Below are 22,979 nucleotides of genomic sequence, written 5' to 3'. Positions count from 1 at the left end.
CTCCATTTGCGCTTGCTGGGATTGAGGACAGGAATAGAGCATCATCGAGCTCGTGGAAATCAGGAGATCACAGAAAAATGCTGTTTTGTAATTGTTCTCAGCCGGTCCTGCAAACCTAAGCAGTTCAGGCAGTGAGGAAACATTTCCATACTCTCTGACGCTCACGTGAAGCAAACTAAGCTCTGGCCTTTCTGAGGTCTACTCACGTTCTCTAAATGAATGTATCATATTTCTTTATTTACTTGGAATTTTTCACCAGTTAATCTCTCCCTGTCTTGTTTTTAATTAAACAAAACAAATAAATGAATCAATGAAACACAAAACAACTTAAGACAAAGCTTTTCAAAGTGTAAAGATGATTTTGATACTCACACACCACTGATAGTCAGTGGGTCTTGTCTTGGGAATAAAATTCCCTTTTGTGCCTTTGGAAGGTGCATGAAAAACATGTAGATGATTACAGTGATGGGTCTATTAATTGATATCATCTACATTTTATGTTATTTAACCAATGTCTGAGCTCTGACTGCAAAGAAAACTTAAATTGACACCCTCCCTCCTTCCTGCTCAATGCCCCCTAACCTGTCTTCTTCGATATGCAAATATAATTGCGAGTCTGACAAGGTCACAAGTTTCATGACATCCTATCATGGAAATTAGAAATGAATCAATAAGCAAAGAGGCAAAGTCCTGATCAGCTCGTTCCTACCGCACAATGTAGAATTCTTCACATTTTACCCCTAATCCCACGTCTGATCAAACCAAAATGTCTTCAGGGTCAGGAATGCCTCCGCTTCCTTGCGGTATTTCTTTCACAGTCTGATCACATCTCAGAAAAGCTGGTATTTTCTGTCTATGTGTCTTATCTTGATCCTTTGCATAGTTTGTGCTGTTTAGTGCTGAAGAAATAACTCAGCAACATACTTCATGCGTTGGGGCAACTCCTTAATGGAGGAGAAACGCTGGCATGGCCAGACTAACAGATTCAATCCCCTTCTTGGCATATTCATTTTTACTGTCTCTTTCAGTATAATTTTGACATGGAATTTTCCTGGCATAAATCACCCAGGTTTCCCTCTTCCCCTCCACACCGCGCTGCGTAGCTCTGTGTTTTGGTAAATCTCATCTATTAATAGTTGCCCTCTGTGGCTATAAAAAAATACCTCAGTAGTCAAAAGCCAGCCCTTGCAAGGGAACAGCTGTGGATGCCTGAGCACACGCAGGACCCGGCATCACACAGCAAAGCCCTTTCTTGGCTCCGTGTCAGAGCAAACCGATTAAATAAGGCCATAGTCAAGCTAATGGAAAAGGAGCCCCTTCCCTGCAACAGAGAGAGAGAGCGAGCGAGCGAGGCCGGCTCCAGCTCTAGGCTGGAGAAACATCAGGGTATTTCCATTTTCTCACTGACATTTTCCTTTTTCCTTTTTTAACTCAGCAAACCCCCCTCCCGTGTCTTCCTCGCTCAGCCCTTCTGCCAAGTCCCAATAAAATCTCGCACTTAAAGAAATAGGACAAAGACGTCATCGCAGCGAGTATCAAAGGTCGCGGGGTAAATTTTAAGGTCTAGTCTACTTCTTTTTTTTTTTTTTTTTTTTTTTTTTTTTTTTTACCCCTGAGGCTATAACAGCATGGATTTTCAAACCAAATATAGTTAGAATAAGTAAAACAAGCTATCTATTGTTGTATAGCTTGGGCCAATGCTTTTACAGAGGCAGTGTGAAAATCACAGTCCTTTTCTGCACTGAGTTTTTTTTTTTTTTTTTTTTTGTTTGATTGATTTAACTGATTAAAGCATTTCTGCTCTTCCTGTGCTTTCAGCAGCATCCTGGGTAACTCAGGGGAAATTCAAACCAACCAGCTGTGATCTGTATTACAAAGTCAAGGCTGGAAATACAACACAAGGCTGTGGAGGGGGCCATAACTGGAAAGGGTGAAAGGAGAGGAATGTTGTCTCCCGGTAAAGTGACAAAGTGCTTTTATGTGTCAGAATGAGAAATCTTCAGCTTATCAGAGGATACAGGGAGCTCCTCACCCTCTCAGAGCTGCAGGGTACCAGTCCCATCGCAGAGAGGTTGGTCAGAAACAAAGTACCCAGCTCCAACCAGCAGGAATCCTCCCCAGATTTCACTTTTCCGTTTGCATGAACTAAAGTTCTTGAAAATCCTCAAGAATTGCTGAGTTTTGGAAACTTTGGCAAAGTGTACAATGCCACAGCCACATCATAAGGGTCGGTAGGGAAATGGTAGGGGAGGTTCAAGTCCCGTGGAACCCAGGCTGGGGCTCCCAGTACCTGGAGCACACCTGGGCTGGGGCGGCAGCACTCACAGAGCCAACGCCACAGCACTTCAGCACTTCCCAAATTTCCCCAGGGACACTGCACGAAGATAAATTCTCCTTGCAAAGCTGATGGGAATGATTTGAAAAACCAACAGAGCTTTGTGCTGGGGGAAACCAGCTACCACAGCTTCTCACTGAAGTTCTCGCTTTATTGACACAACAAGGATATAGCATGAGAAGGAAATTTATTCCATATTATCTACTGGCAGTTGAGCTCAAAAGATGCATTTTGAGGCAGGAGGAAGAATTTTATTCTCCAAAGCCTTGTAATTCAACCCTGCTGAAGCTGCCCTCACACAAATCAGTGATGACACATCTTTTCAACGTCTAGGGCCAAAATTATTTTTAAAAGCATTGCAGGTAATTGCCATTGCTGTCATTCCAAACCACTGCTGTTTCCACTGTTTTACCATCACTGATGTAACCCAACAAGTGTCAATGGCAAAAATGGGCTGTTGCTGCAATTACTGAATTAACGGAAATAATACATTTCACAACAAAGAGCTCACACATATCAATGGCCACGACCAGAGCTTTAACTAGAATTTACATGAGATGTTCTATGTTTCCAAGGTTATAGACTACTCAAACATCTGGGTACCTTCTCAAATAATTGGTCTGCAGGGTGCAGATTTTATCGATCTTTTTCACTGGGGTGGATTGGCCACAGGAGTCTTTAAAACAACGGTAGAAAAAAATTTGCTGAACCTAGCTCTCCTGAAGAAATTCAGAAAGATCAAATTAGGCCAAAAACCGCTAGTCTTCGTTTCAGTGGGGTCCCTTTTTAGCAGGGGTCCCTCTAGCAGGGTCCCTCCTTTAAAAGAAAAAGGAAATTAAAAATGAAAAACAGCACTGGGGAAAAGTTAAGCGTGTACTTCAAACTCACACATGCCAGGAAATTTAGAGTTAAAGGTGAAACTCCACCCTAAAGAGCTCCATACTGGAGATATTTCAATGAACAAACATAACGTGTTCTGAAATACAAAGACCCAGTAGGGTGCACAAGGTATGGAGTTTCAGCCTTCACTCCAAATTTCCTGGCTTTTTGGAGGTTTATTAGAGTTTCATACCCCAAACATTTAAGTACTCCAAGAAGTTTCCTCAGTGCAGCTCACCCTGATCCTTCTGGAAGCTGAGAACAAGCCCTCCGATGGTGTAGCCTCCCCTTCCATTATTAATGAACCTGAAAAGATTTTCTTGCAAATTTATGTTAATTTGGAGTGCCGAAAGTATCTGCAAACTAGGTAGTTTCAGTTCAGTTATCCTGAGAAACTGCAAAATTGCAATTCTATTCATAACAAAGTTGAAGGACAGGATTTCATTGACCCCTGTAGAGCACGTTCTCCTAATGTGCGGCTTTTGCTCTACCTATTAAACTGTCTTTGTACCAACCCCTGAGTTTTCCTTATTTTTTCCAATTCTTCTCTCCATCCTGCTGGGTGGGGAGCAGCTGCGTGGTCCTAGTTGTTGGCTGGGGTTAAACCACGACAGTGGGTCCTGTAACTCTGCTTCAACCGGGGCTACAATCAAACAAGCCCAGAATTGCCTTTGACAGCAGTGGTTTGTATTCCTGGTCTAAACACTCCAGCAGTTTGTGGGGCGGGGATATATCCATCCTACTTCTCAATGAATCTGGCCTGAATGGATGAAAAATGACTATGGCTACCAACCAATGTTTTTTTTTTACAACGCAGCTTTTATGAACGTGTGTTACAAGTTTTTAAGTGGTTCCAGAGTATCTCAGTAATCCCCAAAGATCTGCTGTGAGGCTCTGCATCATCGCATTTCCTGATAGCTCTAGGGAAATTATTACCAGCAACTCTCTGTAGCCCTTCTGATCACCCACACTCTTCATCCTTCTCAAATATGCACAGAGAGATAGGTTTAGGACTATATGGCTATTTCAGTGGGTGTCTTGACATACAGCTAATGGAGAAGACATCACACGTGCTTTGAAATAGGCCTTGCTGGTCACTCTGAACAGGCATCTCTTAATGCTGGACAGGTGCAAAAGTGATGGGGCAGCTCCACACTGTCCTGATCCTGGGGTGTCTGAGGGACAATTAATTCTTCTTGATGCAGTTAAAAGAAGATAAACAAAGACATCCATTTCTTGGGCTTCCTCTAGACCCAAACTGGGTGGAGGAGAGAGCCTATACTGAAGGGATGACCTGCCTTGGGGAAAGCTTCCTCTAGACCCAAACTGGGTGGAGGAGACCTATACTGAATGGATGACCTGCCTTGGGGAAAAAAGGAAGACAGAATAGGGAGGAGGCAGACAGGGACTTAAAACATCAGGAACTGGTGCCAAGGAAGTTCAAACAAGGGCCAATAGACACAGACTGTGCTTCGGGCTGTTGCTTATGGATCTGCTTCTGCATCCTTTCTCCTTCAGTCTTTTCCAAGAGCTTCCTCTTTTCCATCACCTTTCCATTTAGTTAATCCCCTCCTCACTCTGTTCCAGCTATCAAATTTAAACATACACACATACCCAAATCCCCTGACATACACTCCTCATACCTCTGAAATCCCCCAACAGGCCGACAAACTGAAAAAAGAAAGACTACAAAAAAATCACAAGTAGTGATTTCTTGGGAAAAATCTTAATATTTTCTTTTACCGGATCAACTGATTCATTTGGGAGGGGGAAAAAAGGCCAAGTTTTCAAGCTCATAAACCCTTCTTTGTGTTATTCTTATCTTTTTTTTTTCCTAACACTATTAATTGGCTTAAGAAAAGACATCCCCCCCACTGCTGAAACCTGCCTTACTTGTAAGCTTCAGCTCTCCCAGCTCCATCAAGAACATCATTGCTCTGAAAATCACAGCCCTGGCACACCGTTATCTGTTTCCTCTTTTCCCAGTCTTTCCATCACACCTACTGATGCTGCAGGCGAGTCTTGTGTGCCATAAAGGTATTTTTCTATCTCAAAATACAAACCACTTATAGAAACTGCTATCTTCTGAGTAATCACACTTTTGGGTTGGTTTTCTCCCCCGGCATTAAGTTCACAGATATCGGGCAAAGGCAGAGCTGCTAGGCCAGTCTTCATGCCTCTGCTCACATCGACATTTTCAGCTGAGACTATATAAAGAAAATGCACCTTATCCTTCTCACCCCTTCTCCTGAACCCTGCGAACCCACCATGTGAAGGCACCAGTAATGCTGAGGGTTTGAAGTGTGGCTGCACTCCCCCAGGACACAGCACAAGGCAGCAGCATCTCCTTGGAAATATTGCTGTACATTTCCACTGGCAGCAAAAGTGAAGGGATCGTTAGGGGGAAAAAAATAATAGAAAAAAGCCTCAACTGAAGAACTGTTTGCCTAAGTCTAGCAATCCATGTGAGAGGCAAAGTCAAAGGATGCTGTAAATGGAGCATGGGGGAGGTGGCTGCTCTGTATTTCCCCAAGGGGCAGCTATTGCTTGCAAGAATGGGACTTAAATTCTTATCAGAAAAGAAGCCTGAAAGGTAGAATGGGAAGTGCAGATGTAAGTATTGCACCTGGTTAAGCTCAGCATAAAAACACCCTGTGCTTTGCATCCTTCTCTTTGGGAAAGATGCAACCTCCAGAATTTACAGAAGGTTTCAGCCACCGCTAATGGAGAACGCAAGGGGCACCTCACACCTGGGACTGAAGAGAGGTTGGACACAAATGGGCATGGGAGAAAACCAGGGTGATTAATGCACTTCAAAGAAGCCTCTTGGACGTGACCAAACCGTGGGTCTGTGTGTAAGACAGTCTAATTTGAATTGATTAACAAAGAGAATAAACTAGCTTTTATATATATATATAATATATATATACAATATATACACACTGCTACTTTTTAGACCATGGGAAGGGATGAGCTCCACCTTGTTTGCTCCAACAGAGACTGGTTGTGGGGGCTGGAGAGCACTGGGGGCAGCTGGGCCTGGAGGACACAGCACTGCAGAGCAGTGAGGGGCAAATTCGGGCCCTGCCAAACCTGCAGGCTCTGGGCTTGCAAAGCTTCCAGTGGGGTTCCAGAGCCAAATGGGGCTGCATTAGCAATGGAGAGTACAATAACACTTTAATCTATTGTCTCCCACAAGGATTCTTAATGATCTCTGATAGTTTACTCCATAGATTTTATAGGCTGTCTTCATTCCTTCAACTCGACCAGACAGTGATCTTTTTACATAATGCATAACATCCATGAAAGAAACCATGAGTCCTATAAGTCTTGGGGAAAAAATGCTTCTTGAAAAAAAACTGTTGGAAAAGATGACTCTGGGTCAACCTAAATTGAGCAAACTCCTACTGTTTCTAGGGTGTACAACTGTATATGGAGAAATAGTTTCTTTAGCACTGGAGTCCTGTCTATATCAGAATTCAATACTAGACTTATAAATGTCAGTTACCAGCATGGGAACAGATGCAACTCCTCCCAGCTGATTAACATCCCTGACATCTGGAATAGAGGACAGAATAAACAGAGAGAACAGAGGATTTCCTGTTGGGACTTGGCTTTTGGGTGACAACTACCAAGACACAGCAACTCTGTCCTTGAGAGTCTTACCTCTCCACCTTCTAAACAGCCCTGGGGCTGGTAATTAAAGAAGTGAACATTTAACGCCGAATCCCTAGACAAAAACTCAGGTATTTGCTACATGTCTGTCTGATACCTGTGTGAATGCAGGAATCCTTGATGTCAAGAGCTGCACAATGGTCTCTTCCAGGCAGGGGATTAACTTCTCAAGCTTCCTGAATTGAAGAGCTTTGATGAATTTCTTCTGTTCTTTTTAGCGTTCAGGATTAGGTGGAAATTAATCCTTTATTGGAAATCAAGGAGTATTTCTTACAACTCTTCTAGCTCCTAGAAAAGGGCATTAAGTACACCTCCCTCCTCTGGAGTCATTTGACCGTATTTTGCAAAGAAGCCTCATGAAAAGATTTCCAGTGGAAGAGAAGGAAAAAGAGCTGAGAGGCTGATCTGGTCAGAAACTCCACGGAGTTTCAGTGACTCCCTGAAGTGTAGTCACAGCTCGGTGACCTGTCCGAGGCTGACCTGGGCTGTAGCCAGTCACCTCCTGCTGCCACCATCCACACAGAACAGCATGGTGGGCTCTTCATAAAAGGCTCTGTCATAGCCATTGCCGCTCAAAACCACTATGGAAATTTCTACAAATTGTTCAAACATGTGTTCAGAGTCTAATTTACATAGGACTGGAATGTGCCGATGCCCTTGATCTTGAGCAAGCTGATGTGACACAATGCCAAGCTTGGCTGAACTGCACAACACAAGTGTTGGAAAAGGACAGAGAAAAGGGTTGGATGAGCTGGGTGCTGGACCCCAGCTCTTTGGTTTGGTGTCTCCCCAGCAGGTGCTGGACACAGACTCTGGACTCTACAGCTCATCCCTGCCCCTTGTTTAGGCAGAGCAGAAAGGTTGAGGGAGCCTTCAGGGCACACATGTGGCTGTTGAGAAAGGCTGTCCCCAGGGTCAGCTATTCTGAGGGGATTTCCAGCAAGAATTCAGTAGACTGTATGAATCGAGGGAGTCTGAAGACACTGCAGTAGCTTTTACTGTTTCAGGAATTTCATCAGCATTTTCCTCAGAAGGCGTCACGGGGAATGCTTTCTTATCTGTCCATGCGATCCTGTGGTGAAGCCTGATGTGCAAGCCCAATGTTACATAAAAGGAATGGCTCAGTTGACCACAGTATGGTGCAAGAATTTGCCACATCAAATGGCACTTACAGAGCACGATTTCCTATGATCCCTTGCTGTTTGTTTCAAGTTTTTTGAAAAGGAGCCACGGTAGGTGTCATGAGCTCAAAGTCTTCCCTATTTTGTAACCAGCAATATCCCAAATAACACAAGGAATGTGTCTCTCTGGCCACTGTGTTTATCCTTGCTCCTTGCTTTTGTATTGGGCCAGACTGTATGATCTTAGCATGTTCTAATTTCCCAGAATTGCAGAAATAAAGAAAAACTGAACAATATTTGCAAATCTTGTGCTGGGACTAAATATATTTCATCCCACTCTCATGAAATGAATAAAAAGAAGTGCAGCAGATATTCTTGGATAAAGCCCGCTGTGTGGCTAATGATAACCAGTCCTTTGTGCTTTCCCGGAGGCTATTAAAAAAGAGGAGGGATGATGTAGTTGGTACCACAATGTTTACAGCTTTTCTGCTGAGCAGCTCTGAGAGCAGAGTCCCCATCCACCAGTGCTGTCCCTCTGAACTGTCCCGTTGGACACTTCTTTATGAATATGTCACTGTACTTAAATCTCTACTCACCAACGTCCCCGCTACCTGGCTATGGCACAGATTCTCAGCTCTTTGGATGCAAATATGTTTGGAGAGGTGCCAGAAAGAGAGGTTGGAGACCAAAAAAAAAAACCCAACAGCTCTAAAGTGCAACCATCGTTGCACCACAACAGTGACTGCAGGATACCTGAGTGTCCTGAGCACTTTGTCCAAGGTGCCAAAAGGATCACAAGAAACTTATAATGCAGATCGGAGGTGTCTCAAAATTGTTCTGGTGATACCACATCTGTGGTTGCACTTAGTCAAGGAGCATCCACAGATGTTTTGCAACAAGACTCACAGCAGAGAAAAACTGAACAATATTTGCAAATCTTGTGCTGGGACTAAATATATTTCATCCCACTCTCATGAAATGAATAAAAAGAAGTGCAGCAGATATTCTTGGATAAAGCCCGCTGTGTGGCTAATGATAACCAGTCCTTTGTGCTTTCCCGGAGGCTATTAAAAAAGAGGAGGGATGATGTAGTTGGTACCACAATGTTTACAGCTTTTCTGCTGAGCAGCTCTGAGAGCAGAGTCCCCATCCACCAGTGCTGTCCCTCTGTCACTGTACTTAAATCTCTACTCACCAACGTCCCCGCTACCTGGCTATGGCACAGATTCTCAGCTCTTTGGAGGCAAATATTTTTGGAGAAGTGCCAGAAAGAGAGGTTGGAGACCAAAAAAAACCAACCCAACAGCTCTAAAGTCACCATCGCTGCACCACAACAGTGACTGCAGGACACCTGAGTGTCCTGAGCACTTTGTCCAAGGTGCCAAGAAACTTATAATGCAGATTGGAGGTGTCTCAAAATTGTTCTGGTGATACCACATCTGTGGTTGCACTTAGTCAAGGAGCATCCACAGATGTTTTGCAACAAGACTCACAGCAACTTTGTCCCAGGCTGGAGTCTTGATGGACTGGGACTGAGACAGTCAGAAGAAGGAAAGTGATTGGAAACGGATACATCTTCTTTTGGGGATGAAGAGGTACTGAAGAGGTTTCCTGTTTATAAGAGCATTAATCAAGCATTAGCACTTTTTGGTGGGTTACAAAGGACAAAAGTATTTCAGGAATAAACTCTGACATGGTGAACAGCTGGCTGCAACTGCTGACACTAAGGATGTAGGAGGAAGAAAACCCAGCAGCATCTGAGGGCCCCCCCAGTACCAAGGAAGGCTGTGAAGAGTGTTTACAGCACAAAGCCCAGGAAACTTTTTACTGGTAGCATTTCATCTTTTTCCCCCCTTTCATTTGATGCCTCACCAGACTGAGGGCTCTTTTCCCTTTCTTCTGCTATTGTTAGACTGAGCTTTGGCAGAGGAAATACCTGGAATTAGATGTGAGCTCTCAGTGGCTGTGGAGATGTCTTCATTGATGTGGTGCAAGGCCTGCACTAGAGGGGACTGAGGACTCTTTGCCAATGAAAGTGATGACAAGAGGGGCTGGTGATGCAAAATGGGCCCAGATGGTGCCAACTGAGTCACAGATTTTGACTGAGTCACTAATTGGCACGGAAATCTCTCTCAGGGGATGATGCTGAGGGCAATACCAAAGCCAAACATAGGGTTTGAATCTTCACCCTTTTAGTCAATGAAGGTTTTGCTGCCAAAGCCACTGACCTAAACCTGCATTTGTTAGCCTAAATACCCAAAGCAGTGCTCAGCCTTACAAACCTCACTGAGCAAGTCCACAGGCTGAACTGCTGTACTCTGCCACACTGAGTGCAACCAACCATCAAAGTGGTGGGTATGAGCTCAGCCTAAGCACGTCAGCCACCAAATAAAGGCTCCAGAGAAATGGAATATCTTCTGCTGCCCTCCTTGGTTTCACCACCAACGACCAATGCTGCACTTAAATGGCTATGCAAAGACAAATAAATGAAATCCAACTGTTGTAAAAAAATCTTTGGAGGATCTATGGGCTTTCTCAGGCTCTACACTGTTGAAGAGGACCTTCAGGCCTCCCTCACCGACTTGAGTGTGTCAGTCAAGAGAAGGTGCTTCTCAAGCCAAAAGGAACATGTAGAAGATCTGTGAGCTCAGTGCCATGAAATGTAAATCCTCCGGACAAGTTCAGCAAGGTGGCTGACTCCAAGAGGAATGTACAACTGCGCATGAAAAGCAACTGTGTTGGGTGAAGGTGACTTCAGATTTGAGAACTGATTTTTTTCTTTTTTTTTTTTGCTTGGGCTTCTGCAAGTACAATCTGTGCAGCAGAAAGACTTCATTTGAAATAGAAACGTCTCTGTATGTCAGAATAACAGTCTTAAATCTGTCAGCTCAAATTTACAAGGCTTTTCTTGTTTCATTTTGTATGGGTATTATGCTGGTCACAGAACAAGTGATAAAAAGGGTACTATCAGATTAAAAATAATGTAGTTTTTCTAAAAATTGTCATAGCTGTTATAACTAACACCTCGAGCTCTCAGAACTACAGTGTTAAAACAATCCAATTTGCATTATGCCTTTGACGATACTTGCTTACTTGTGTTCCTCTCCAGTTGAACGGTATTAAATGATTGGTCTTTTTCCTTTCGATATTTTCAATCATTAATATTTAAAGTATTTCCTCATTTGAGCTTTGTTCACTGGTAACTGACTGAATTCAAGCTGAGCTATAAGGATTTTTTTAAAAAAAACCTCACTGGAGTTAAAAAAACCCCACAAAACAGGAAAGAAAGCCTTTCTTTGCAGCTTAATTATGTGTATTTAAAGCTTCAGTAGAGCTGATAATGTTGTTTTAAAACTTCTCTCTACTAAGGAAGTTACAAATATAACCTGAATTGCTATAATGGAAGGGACTCCAGAAGCAGCTCATACTTTCCTTCTTAACCTGAACTTTAATGTTGACAACACAGGGTCATCCACAGGACCATCTACAGGTTTTCCCCCATGACTCCATGAATTGCCCTAGAAAAACTGTAACATGGGATACAGACAACAGAATTTCAGCTTTAACATTCATCTTCTGTGTGTTTCCATTTCTAACTCATTCACAGGGAACATTTTTTATTTAAACATACTAACTCTTATCTGAAGATGACCCAAAAGCAAGTCGCAGTAATTGTAGGTATGTGGTACTCAACGGATGCTAGTCCTTCAGGGATGTCCCTCTTCCAACTACAACACAAGGAAGCCTTTAGCTGAGGATCTCAGGGTTTTATAAACTCACATCCAGCCACAAAAAGTTGCCCTGCCATTTGCAATGAAGTGGCATTACCCCCATTTTCAGATTTTTTTCTTTTATATACATATATATATACATATATATATATATATATATAAAAGGGGCGGAGAAGAGTTCAGTTACCCACCCAATGCAGTGCCAGGAACCTGGTACCCACCACCCTCCTCAGAACCCACAGACTCTGCTGCCCCTCCACAACAGCACTTACAGAAAGCTGTACTCATAGCAGTAAGAACACAGAATAACCTTCCTACCTTCAGAGGAGTCTTACAGAATTAAAGTCCACCTAAGACTATTTATGTTCTGTTCCATGCCTGAGGGGCTCTTCCCTCTCCAAATACATAAGAGCTTTCTGTGACATCCAATCCCTACTCCTAAGAGTCTGTGGTTAAAATAAACTGTGCAATGCTACAATATACTGCTCATAACCAACAACTAATGGGTCTCCCAATGTTGGCTGCTTCAGTCTTCAGCACTAACTTTCTTTAGCCTATAGGTTCCTTCCAACCCAAACCATTCAATGATTCTATGGGGAACATCAATTCAATGTTAAGATGCTGCTGACTCCATTACTGAGATTGCATTTGGATACCCGTAATGTGAGCTAAATACTAAGAAAAGAATAAATTAATTAAAAACTCCAAAGCCCATAACATCAATAACACAACTGTTCAACAGCCAGCAGGCTGATCAATACCTAGACAAATATTCATTAATGTGACCACGAAAAGCTTGTTCGTTTAAGAAATTGCCTACCTGTAAGGAGAATATGGGTCAAAGCACGTCTTGGTGACCTCCGTTATCTCCGGGTTACAGCACTCCCCACCATCGAAGTTGTACCTCTCGTAATTACAATCCATGTCACACACACCGTTCTGCTTCTTCTTGTTGAAGAGCGTGTGGCGTACGTGGCGGCAGTCTCCCCCGTCGTACCCCGTCAAGGTGTGGTTGCACTCAGGGTCACAGTTCTCGTCCCCGATCTTGCTGATATCGCAGTTGGCGAGGATGAGTCGGTGGCGAAGGGAAGAGTTCTTCACCTCCAGCACCTCCAGCTCCCAGGTGATGTTGTAGCGGCTGAAAGCCTCATTTAAATGCTGATGCTGGAACTCAATCTGCTGTCGGCTGACAGTGGGGTTCTGGTGCTTGTCGTCATAGAGATTCACCACACGATAGCGAACGATTTTGTTGCGGCGGAAGCGAGGGAGCTTGTTGTAGCTGGCGATTACGTCCGTGTTGTCGCAGACCGTCTGTCCGCAGAGAGGAGGGTCTAGGCTGGTATCCAGCAAATAGCCATGATGATAGCTGAACTTGCTCTGAGGACTGCTGCCATCCTTCATGGGAGACCAGGTGTTTTTCACATTCAGTAAACTGTCTTGAAGAACTAGCTGAGGTAGAGGCATGTCTTGTCTGTGAATTGCCTGGCCCATGTCCAACAAGATCTCCTTCTGAGACCGGGCTGTCCTCCAGAGGCTGAAGTGCTCTATGTAACCCCGATAGTTCTGATTCAGGGCATTTCCTCCAACCATGAGCACCTTGCACTTCAAGGTCAGAAGACTGAAGATGCTGCCCACTTGCTCTCCGCTTGTGGCCACCTGGGCACCATTGACATAGAGTTTCATCAGATGCCCGTCGTACGTGGCAGCCAGATGCACCCACTGGTTGGGGAGGTAGCTGCGATGTGCTGCAATGGTGGTTACTTTGCGAGCACGGTCCGTCTTCAGAGAGAAGAAATAGCGGGGGTCTCTATTCCCCTGGTCACTGACGGTGTTAATCCCCAGGACCCATCCTCGGTCACGGGAGGTGTAAGAACATTTGTCATATAGTCCTATGTGCCCCCAAAAAAGAAATATGAATAAATAAGGATGACAGAATAAAGAAATTAGTCTTCCAGTTGTATAAATACATCTCTCTACATGTATATACACACACTCACCTACACATGTTAGACAGTCAGTCTACAAGAAAGACGTTAAATCATCTAGTGCATGATTGTGGGAGGTCACGTTAAGACTTGCTGTTAAAGGGCAAGATTTGCCAGTGGCGTGTACAAATGGACCAAAGACCAAAACCCTTTTGCAAAATGTTGTACCACGCATTTGGCTCCTACCTTCACTCAAGCCAGACATCACTGGTTTTCAAAATGGACAGTCTTGAGAAGCAATCCTTGACTTCACTCATACCTCATACCCCTCAACCCTGTATCTAGTAAGGTCCAGAGGAGAAACACACACAAAATCTAAGTAGTGCACAGTTTGAGAAACCCTGAGCAGCTGCAATTATCTTGGTCAGATCAAGCACCCAAAACCTGCAGAGAGTGCAAGGGATGTGTTCAGGCTACCTTCAAATTCACAGACAACAAAAACCAGTAAGGAAATGGCAGATGTTGGTACGCTGGAGGTGCTGAACAAGGTACGTACCCCACCGGGAGAGGGTAAGAAACACGCACACACATTCAGAAAGATTCCTGCCCCCTCACACACACACTTCATAACAATTTGGTGCACTGCAGGGAATATACACTCATGGTTTCTCTCACAAAGTGTGGATCCACACCTCAAGCTCTCTCTACTGGTCTTCAGACAGCTCCAAGCAGTGGGAGGAGCCCACTCCTTCCCAGTGTGGGACGCGAGGTCGGGCAAGTTAAAGACATACATTTCCATCTTTCAGTTCTCAAAGGCCAAGGGTTGCAGGGACACCCCTCAACTGAAAAAATAATCGTTAGAGCCTTCAGCACCAAACGGCCTTTCTACCGTCAGCACACAGAGAACAAGCCTTCCCCCAAGCCTTCACTTCCAAAAGCCCGAACGAAAATCATAAATCTCTGACAGTTCAGGCCTCACGAAAAGACTAAATATCCCCTTACCTCACCCCTGCACCCTAACCTTCCCAGCACCACGACCAAATAACATCTTCTGCTTCTGACTAAGTTGCTCAACAGCCATCTGTTAACAATCACTCATTAACAGTGCAGTCTTGTCTAGTATCAACAGAGCAAAGGTTACAGGAGCATTCACTGTATTTTTCCTCCCTGCTCCCAGCACCCACCTTCCCCCCTCTCCTCACACCCTGCCCCTCTCCCTTCCCCCCCCCCAAAAAAAAAAATCTTCTGATGGGAAAGTTAAAAAAATTTAAACAGGCCTTTTTTCTGCAGGCTGGTATTTTGCTAGGGACTCTGAGCTCCCCCTTTTCCTGTTTCCTTTGGAAGAGAGATCCCAGGGTTCGGAAGGTAATGTGTTTATTCATCTGTAGGGCGCACTCGGTTCAAAACCTTTTCGAGACCAGCTTCGAGTTTATCCTGCTACTTCTGCTCACAAGAAAGGAGGAGAACCAGGGAAGGAAAAAACAAATATGCTAAAAAAAATGACATTTGCTGGGATGGATATTTACCGGAGAAATTCGTGATACGAAAGCCAAAGCTACCAATGACCTTCTGGAGTCTGTTTTTTAAGCGTTTTTTAATTTTTCTTTACGGAACAAGTACCTTTACAAAGCATTCATTTTCAGATACGTGAGAGTTCATAAACATCTGCGTTTTTATGAATCTCAAATGAAGGTATTGTCCAGTGATAGTGGGTGGATAATACTGCAATGAATGAGCAGGCAGCTGGCAAGAGAAGTCCCTCTTCCAAACAAGCCATAAAAAAGTAAGATATAAAAAAATCTCAACTTATTGTAATAAGACCATTAGAGCTGGTCAGACATTTTGTAAGAGAGCTTTTGCCTGCCAAGAAATGCCAACACGGTGAGAGCAGAAAAAGGGATGCAGAAATGGGCTGGTCCCAACAAACCTCTCTGAGAAGGTGTGAGTCTTCAACAAGGCCAGAGGAACCCCAGGGACCCCTGGGCTGTTTTGACTGCAAGTATAAAAGATGAACCCATCCCAGCCACGCTCCCCTCCATCTCCTGTTGCCCCCCCAGGGATTGAATTCTCCAGGCCTGAAGACCCCAGGGCAGCTGCACACGCAAGAGCTGCTCCACCTGTTTCTCAAGGCATCCAAGATCTGCCGTTGGACGGACGGCTGGAAGTCCTGGAACGGGCTTCTGGGGTCTCCAGCTCTGGGGAAGTCCACCATACAGTCTTCAAGGGTCAAGTTTTTTGGCTTTTTGTACTGACCGGGGCTGGAAATATTCCCCCAAAGAACTAATAAATTATTGTGGAATGGAAATTCGGTTTCCTAGCCAGCATTAAAGAACATCTTCCTCTCTCTCTCTGAAGTGCTGCATGATGCTAGTGATTGACCTCAGCTGAACAGATGGAGCTGCTGGAGGAATACTACAGAATAGTAGCAATCCTCCCTTGCCTTTGAGCATTTAAACCCTGATGTGATGCAACGTGTCTTGAGTTTGGCTCAAACAGCTGCCATCAATTCAAGATTTACAGGGAGCCAAAGGAGGGCAGAAAAAGAAAAAAACCAGTGACAATAGGGACACCAGTGAACATGCCAGTATGAAAGCCGCTGAACTAAAGCAGTCTACTATTCCAGTTCCTTACATTTTCTAGTTTAGGGCAAAGGTCACTACTGAATCCATGTGCCACGTACAGTATTCTTTTCTCAAACTTTTACTATTACAGACATCCAACTCTTGATGAAAAGCTGGATTGAACACAATCCCTTCAGCAGCGAGACTTGTTTTATTCTTAAGAGAAAGGGAAAAGCGTAAGAAAAGGGATAAGAAGCCCACACTCCCTGTAACTTGCAAAGTCGTACCAGTTCTGCATGACCTTCTTTTGCTCCTGTGCTGTACCTACTTTCCCAATCCTTCACTTACTTTTGGCTTCAGACTAAGGATCCTCCGGCTAAGGGAGTGTCACTTTTCCGTTTTGTCCCTAGCACAATGAAACTAATTTCAGCTGGGACTTTGGATGTCATAATAAAAGAATTTATTACTTCTTCTATGACAACTAATAAGGGCAAAGCCATTGGAAGAGGGACATGTGAAATAATTGCCAGAACTTCTGAAAACTGAATAATTTGATGTTTTCACAATTTATTTCAATTTAGTAAAAGGTTCCATAGCCATGAGTTATTTCTCAGACATAATTAAGAACATTTTAAACAAGAAGAGGCCTCTTTTACCCCAAACAAGGCTGTTTTGAGCAAAATCACCCCTCACAATGGTTGACACTCCGAATTTCAAAATTCTGCTGTGACCACAACCACCATTTACACAGAAAACATACAGAGTTTAGATTCTCATTTACACTGAGAATTCTTTACAATAATGTGGTAAAGGACATTTTTAGCTACTTAATATCCCTTTACAAACCAAGAGTGGTGTAAAGAGGCCTCATGGTAAATGAGACTCAAGCCAATGACTGCAAAACCACAATTTGGCGAATATGCCCGAAGTTTCCGAGCCAAGAAATGGTGCGAAATAAAACTGATGTTTGTTTTCCCCACAGCAATTAGATTAAAAAAATATGTACAAGTTTCATACAGCAGCAAACAGTTTTCCTCACTTCTGCTTGCCTTGAGTTGCTAGAAAGGGATGGAGCTATAGTTGAGAACACTGACAGCCCTTCGAACTTCTTAGGCTGAGTGATTTTTTCCCCATAAAGCTCCTGTTCCTGAAACCCAAGGGATTAAGATGGACTTTTTTATTAAAAAACAAGAAGAGGCGCTAGTTCAGCTTTCCAGTAAGAGTCATTGGTAACCTTCCTTCCCCACAAAGGAGTGAGTCACTTTTCAGACAACTCCAGCGAAGCACAGGGACGGAGGAAGATGCCACGTTCCTCTATGCTTGGCCAAAGACAGACTTCGATGGCCCGAGAGGCTCCTTGCAGTCCCATGATGTTAGTCCCTTATAGGAAAAAATAAATTCCTACGCATTAAAAGAGTAGGGAAAGCTGGAAAATTAAGCTCCAAAGCTTCAATGCCAAAAGCTCAACACGAAAAATCAGAAATATAGTCTCTCCCTTTTTTTAACAAGTGAAATCTCGGTTCTCTCACTACTGGTCCACGACTGCTCCACTATAGGACTGTCCCTCTGACCTTTTCCAGGAGCCCTAACCAAGGCCAGTGTGTGGTTTATACCCCAGTTTGTTTTCAGGACTTTGCTGGGGGCTGAAATAGAGCTATGTCCTCGCGTGGGCGCTGGGCAGGATTTGGCAGGAGGAGCAGAGCCTGTAGCATCAGCTGCTCGACTTGTGGAAGAAAGTCCTCCTGGGCGAGGAGAGGAGGCATTGCTGTAACCAAGCTGGCGATGCCGAGATTGGGGCAGATCTTTATCAGGAGCAGCCACAGAGAAACGGGAACTCACAGCTAGAGGCTGTAGCTGCTGGAGTCATAAGTAGCTCTCTCTGTGGGCAGAGTTTGAAAGGAGAGAGGCCAAAGTAGCCCATGCAAGCTGCTGTAATCCACTTTAATATTATCAATAACAGACTCCAGGCCTCCCTCTCTCACTTCAGTGCAGCTTCTTGTGTCTTGCTAACAGCAATCTTCCCTTCAATCAGCCCAGCCAGAGAGTTACCTAAGAATTTAATTTTTTACGCAGAAAAAAAAGTTTGCCCGCTTTGCTGAGCAACAGGAAGAAAAAAAAGAAGAAAAAAAAAAAAAAGGGAAGAGGGGGGGAAAAACTTGTTATGCTTTCTTTTCCAGGAGCAGGGAGGTGGGGGAAGGGGAAGAAGGAGGTCAGTTTGACTAAAAAAAAAAAGGGAAGAGGGGGGGGAAAAACTTGTTATGCTTTCTTTTCCAGGAGCAGGGAGGTGGGGGAAGGGGAAGAAGGAGGTCAGTTTGACTTTGAACACATCAGGTGTGCTGCGGAGCCCGGCGCTGCCGCGCGAGGCAGAACAGAAACCAGTGCCCCGCACTTCTTGAAAGTTGGCTGTGCCTGTTTTGCTGGGAGACTACAACCAGAGGTGACAGGACTCAGTTATGAAAGGGGAATTTAGGTCAACAATCAAAGCTGCAGTCAGGGGGCCCAAGAACAGGGAGCTAAAGGTTGGGGTTGTTTTTTTCTTTAGCATGCTTTAATCGTTTAGTATCAAAGCACAGAGGAACGCTTGAAAGAGCAAATATTCTACAGGAACCTATAGAAAGCTTTTATCTGTCCAGAGGAAAATAATTAAACCCGACAGATTTGGGTTAAGTATCCCCATGTTCCATGCAATTGGATAAGTCAGCGAAGATCCACTGGTGCAGCTCTTGAGTTCTGCACTGGATATTTCATGGTATGACGTTGAACCCAATATAGTTTTACAAAGGGGAGAAATAATCTCTCCTTTCCTTTGCCATGCTTACCCCAGCCCCCACTTCCTTCCACAATAGTTAAATAATTCAAAGTCCAGAGTACTTAAGGCAACCTCTCTGTCTATACCATTTCCAACACAGCTAAGAGGCCTCCTGAGGTCGCCCCCCGAGACGAGGAGTGGCTCAAGGAAACCACCTGAGACCTGCTCAGGTGGCAACGTGCTACTTAAGCGAGCAAAAAGGGGATGTTTGCTGTTGCTATCAGTCTAGCTGAATTCACACCAGATATTACCATTTACAAGCTTTGCAATAGGATTCACATCTGAGACAGAAGTACGGACTTCCTTTTGTTTTCACACAAAAGACAAGATCATCATCATCATGTAGAAATATAGAATCTAATACAGCTGTACCTATTTAATGTTGAGAATTTGGCCCAAGGCTCTTTGCAATATCAAAATCTTTGTATCATTGCCCTTTAGCATGAATTTAAGCACATATTCTTCCTGTTTCTCAAATTCCCAGTCACTCATATGCTCAATGAGATACCTCGAAGCCTGTAAACAGGGAGGTGAGAATGGCTAAAACAGCAAAACATGAATTTCTAGTGGCTGGTTAGTTATGAGCATTACATAAATCCAGCCCTTCTGATAACAAAAATCATGTAGGCTGCAATAGAGCAGCCACTGGCATGGACAATCACATTAGTGACACTCCACTGAGCCCATTGTGAGAATATACCCGCTAACAGTATAGAAGAGCTTACTGCAAATAGAGCCGGTAGAGGCTGGGGTTAGGGAGAAATTATTAGATTGGGAGGATTTGGAGGTGGAAGCAAACACACAACCAGATGGCACAGGGGAGCGAGCTTCAGGCCTTGCAGTGTTAGAACAGGGTCATCCTTGGACCGGGTATGGCTTTTGCAAGGGCTCCTTTGTGTACAGCATCGGCGTAAACAAGTATTGCTGGGAAGGTTGGCTCCTTATCTACATCTCCCTCAGCATTTCACAACAAAGCTGCAGAACCAGTGGAGACTGGTACTCGGTTAACAAACTGGGGCTGTTTGTGATCTCATAACTAGGTTTAGGTGGGCTTTTAGATGGAGAGCAAAAAGTACATCCTTTGCAAGGGTCAAACTTCAGTCCCTGCTATAAAGTCTAGGACCATGGGAATATTCCTGAGAACAAGGGTAAGGATTTTCTAACATCTAAAAAACTATTTATTTCTCTTTCCTTGTTCTCAGAAACAATAGAATTTTTTTTGGTTGAAGCTTGTAAAACCAGTGCATGTCCATGTCATTAGAGATCACCAGAACATATGCAGCCACAGGGACAGGATTAAGATGGCACAGGCAGGCTTCCTTTGGATACTACTTAACTGAAAGTCATAAACTCTGCAGCCATCAGCATGTTCCTTCAGAGACTCACTCTGTATGCCATAAATAGGGGAGGCTTCACATCAGGCTGGATTCAGACAAGAATTCAGGTTGGTGGCTGCCAGTTTGAGACACTCTAGTGTGGCCCGTTGACACTAAAGCAGTTTAGTGTTTATGAAAACCCAGATAGCCTTCAAATACAGGGAACAGAAAGCCCTCAGTAGGTTTGTTGGTTTGGCTCAAAGGGACCTTAATACCTCCCAACTTCCGAGCTTATCTATGCTCCCTGATCAGCAGAACCAGGTTACGAATTAACCATCCCATTGTAGCTGAGGCAGGGTATTCACCTTTGGAGAAACCCAGCATCAACATCAGTCTCACTTTAAAAGCAGATGTTGCAAAACACAGGGACACATATCGAGGGGTGCATGAAAATCACCCATCTTTCACAGACACCTGTACAACACACAGAAACCTGGAAACACACACAAACCTGCAAAGAAGGACACAAATACAATGGCCCAGCAGCAGAATCACAGAATCACAGAATCTTCTAGGTTGGAAGGGACCTTAAAGATCATCTTGTCCAACCGTCAACCTCACTGACAAAAATAGACACCCACACAACAAACAAGGAGCATCATCACTAAACCAGACCTCCCAGCACTTCATCAACCTGTCTTTTGAACACCTCCAGGGATGGTGCCTCAACCACCTCCCTGGGCAGCCCATTCCAATGGCTGATAACCCTTTCAGTGAAAAAAATTTTCCTAATATCCAGCCTGAACCTACCCTGAAGTGTCACTCTGCCCACCCAGATGATGGCACCCAGCAACACGCTTGGTGGAACTTCTGCTTCCACATCTCCTCCTCCTCCCTGCACTACTAACCAAATGCTGATTTGGTTAGTCAAAGCTCTACAGAGAAATATACTCTTGTGCATCCTAACACAGATGCACCCTCCCTTTTGTAAGAGTTAATGCCTCCTAATATCCAGCCTGAACCTACCCTGAAGTGTCACTCTGCCCACCCAGATGATGGCACCCAGCAACATGCTTGGTGGAACTTCTGCTTCCACATCTCCTCCTCCTCCCTGCACTACTAACCAAATGCTGATTTGGTTAGTCAAAGCTCTACAGAGAAATATACTCTTGTGCATCCTAACACAGATGCACCCTCCCTTTTGTAAGAGTTAATGCCTGAGAGCAAACACGGAGAGTGTCTTCTCCAGAAGGGCCAGACACGTAAGTACCATCACTTCCAGGCAATCTAAATGATAAAGTGGCATTTCTGGGCTCCTTTCAGAAAACAGCAGAGAGAATTGATCATAAACTGGGTCAAGATAGGTCAGCATACCTCAGAGCAGATCAGATGGCCAGAGCATCCCAGGAGGAAACGTTCTCCTGGAAGGATTATTAGGGGCACATCTGTGCCATCAGATGACCGTGCACAATACCCATCAGCTCACTGGGAGTTCAATATGGCATTTCCTTTGGAAACGTGCTTTGTGCCTGACGAGTGCTGCAACTCAATCAGCTGCAGCCGCCGCCGAGCCCCGAGCCGCGCTGGAAAAACGCCCAGTTCTGCCCCACGGATCCCCCTCCCTGGCCAGAAACGTGGGGCAGGGAGAAGGGGAGGTCCAGGCAGGAGACTGCTTGTGGTGCCGATCAAAACACACAGCCAGGATCGAGGTGGGGGGACACACACACAACAACACAGCTTGTTTTGCTTTTCAGAATTCCCTCGTCTCTGACCTTTACAGCAGCTTTAGGGCAGCGCTGGAACCAGCTGAGCGGTTACTGCTCCCAGCTGCAGAGAGAAGAGCTTTTACACCCTTGCACAACGCGTGTGGGGTTGGGGAGGGGGGGGGAAATGGGGGGAAGGCTGGGGCTAGAGAACAAAGAAGGAAATCTAGTGGCACCTAAATCAAACATTATGATCAATGAGGGAGTGGGAAGAGGACCTGGGGAGCGGGGACAACCTTACAACCTTTCCAGGATCAGACAGATGGCCAACATCCACATCGTTACAAAAACAAAACAAAAACAAAAAAAAAAAAATTCCATGAATGCAAACTAGGGCACCCTGCAAGGAGACTGTAAAAATCACATCATGATAGCTTAGACTTGTCTTTGTAATTGAGGGGCATTTCCACATGAAACAGTTCTAGTTATTTAATTGGATTTTGAGAACATTCTTGGGCAGAGACTTTTGAGTGCGAAACTGCGTAGTTCCAGCGCGTTTATGCTGATTTATACCACGCAGGGGCTTTGCCTCTGTGAGAATTAAATATCTTATTGGAAAAATATCTCGGATCTTACCCAGACTCAAATATCTTACTGCATCTGGCTTTCCCATACGACTGCATCTTTCCTGTACTAACAGAAACAAGGAATTTACCAACCTTAAAAGAACTGTCCCCGCCGCGATGCCCGGAGCAGGAGCAGCCGGCGGCACCGAGCCCATCGCGCCTCTTTGCTGCCGTCGCTCTTGAAAGGGATCCGGGCCTTCTCTAATCATGACTATTTCATGCCTCAAATTCCCCGCTCCATACTTGCCTACAAGTTCCAAACCCATACACAAACCACAGAGATATTTCTGCTTTCTAG

General features: G+C 44.5%; 1 protein-coding gene across 1 annotated transcript in view; it reads right to left on the bottom strand.

Annotated features, from left to right (window-relative positions):
• The window catches only part of PAPPA (pregnancy-associated plasma protein A, pappalysin 1), a 194,612-nt gene that overhangs the window by 154,598 nt on the left and 17,035 nt on the right, over positions 1 to 22,979 (bottom strand). Inside the window, exon 2 of the mRNA XM_014952304.1 lies at positions 12,562 to 13,630. Within this exon, the coding sequence (XP_014807790.1) occupies positions 12,562 to 13,630 (1,069 nt within the window). The remainder of the gene's footprint in view (positions 1 to 12,561; positions 13,631 to 22,979) is intronic.

This window comes from Calidris pugnax, unplaced genomic scaffold, assembly GCF_001431845.1.
Source record: "Calidris pugnax isolate Ruff unplaced genomic scaffold, ASM143184v1 scaffold135, whole genome shotgun sequence".
Taxonomy (NCBI): domain Eukaryota; kingdom Metazoa; phylum Chordata; class Aves; order Charadriiformes; family Scolopacidae; genus Calidris; species Calidris pugnax.
Note: the sequence above shows the minus strand (reverse complement) of the source record. Positions and strands in the feature narration are given on the sequence as shown.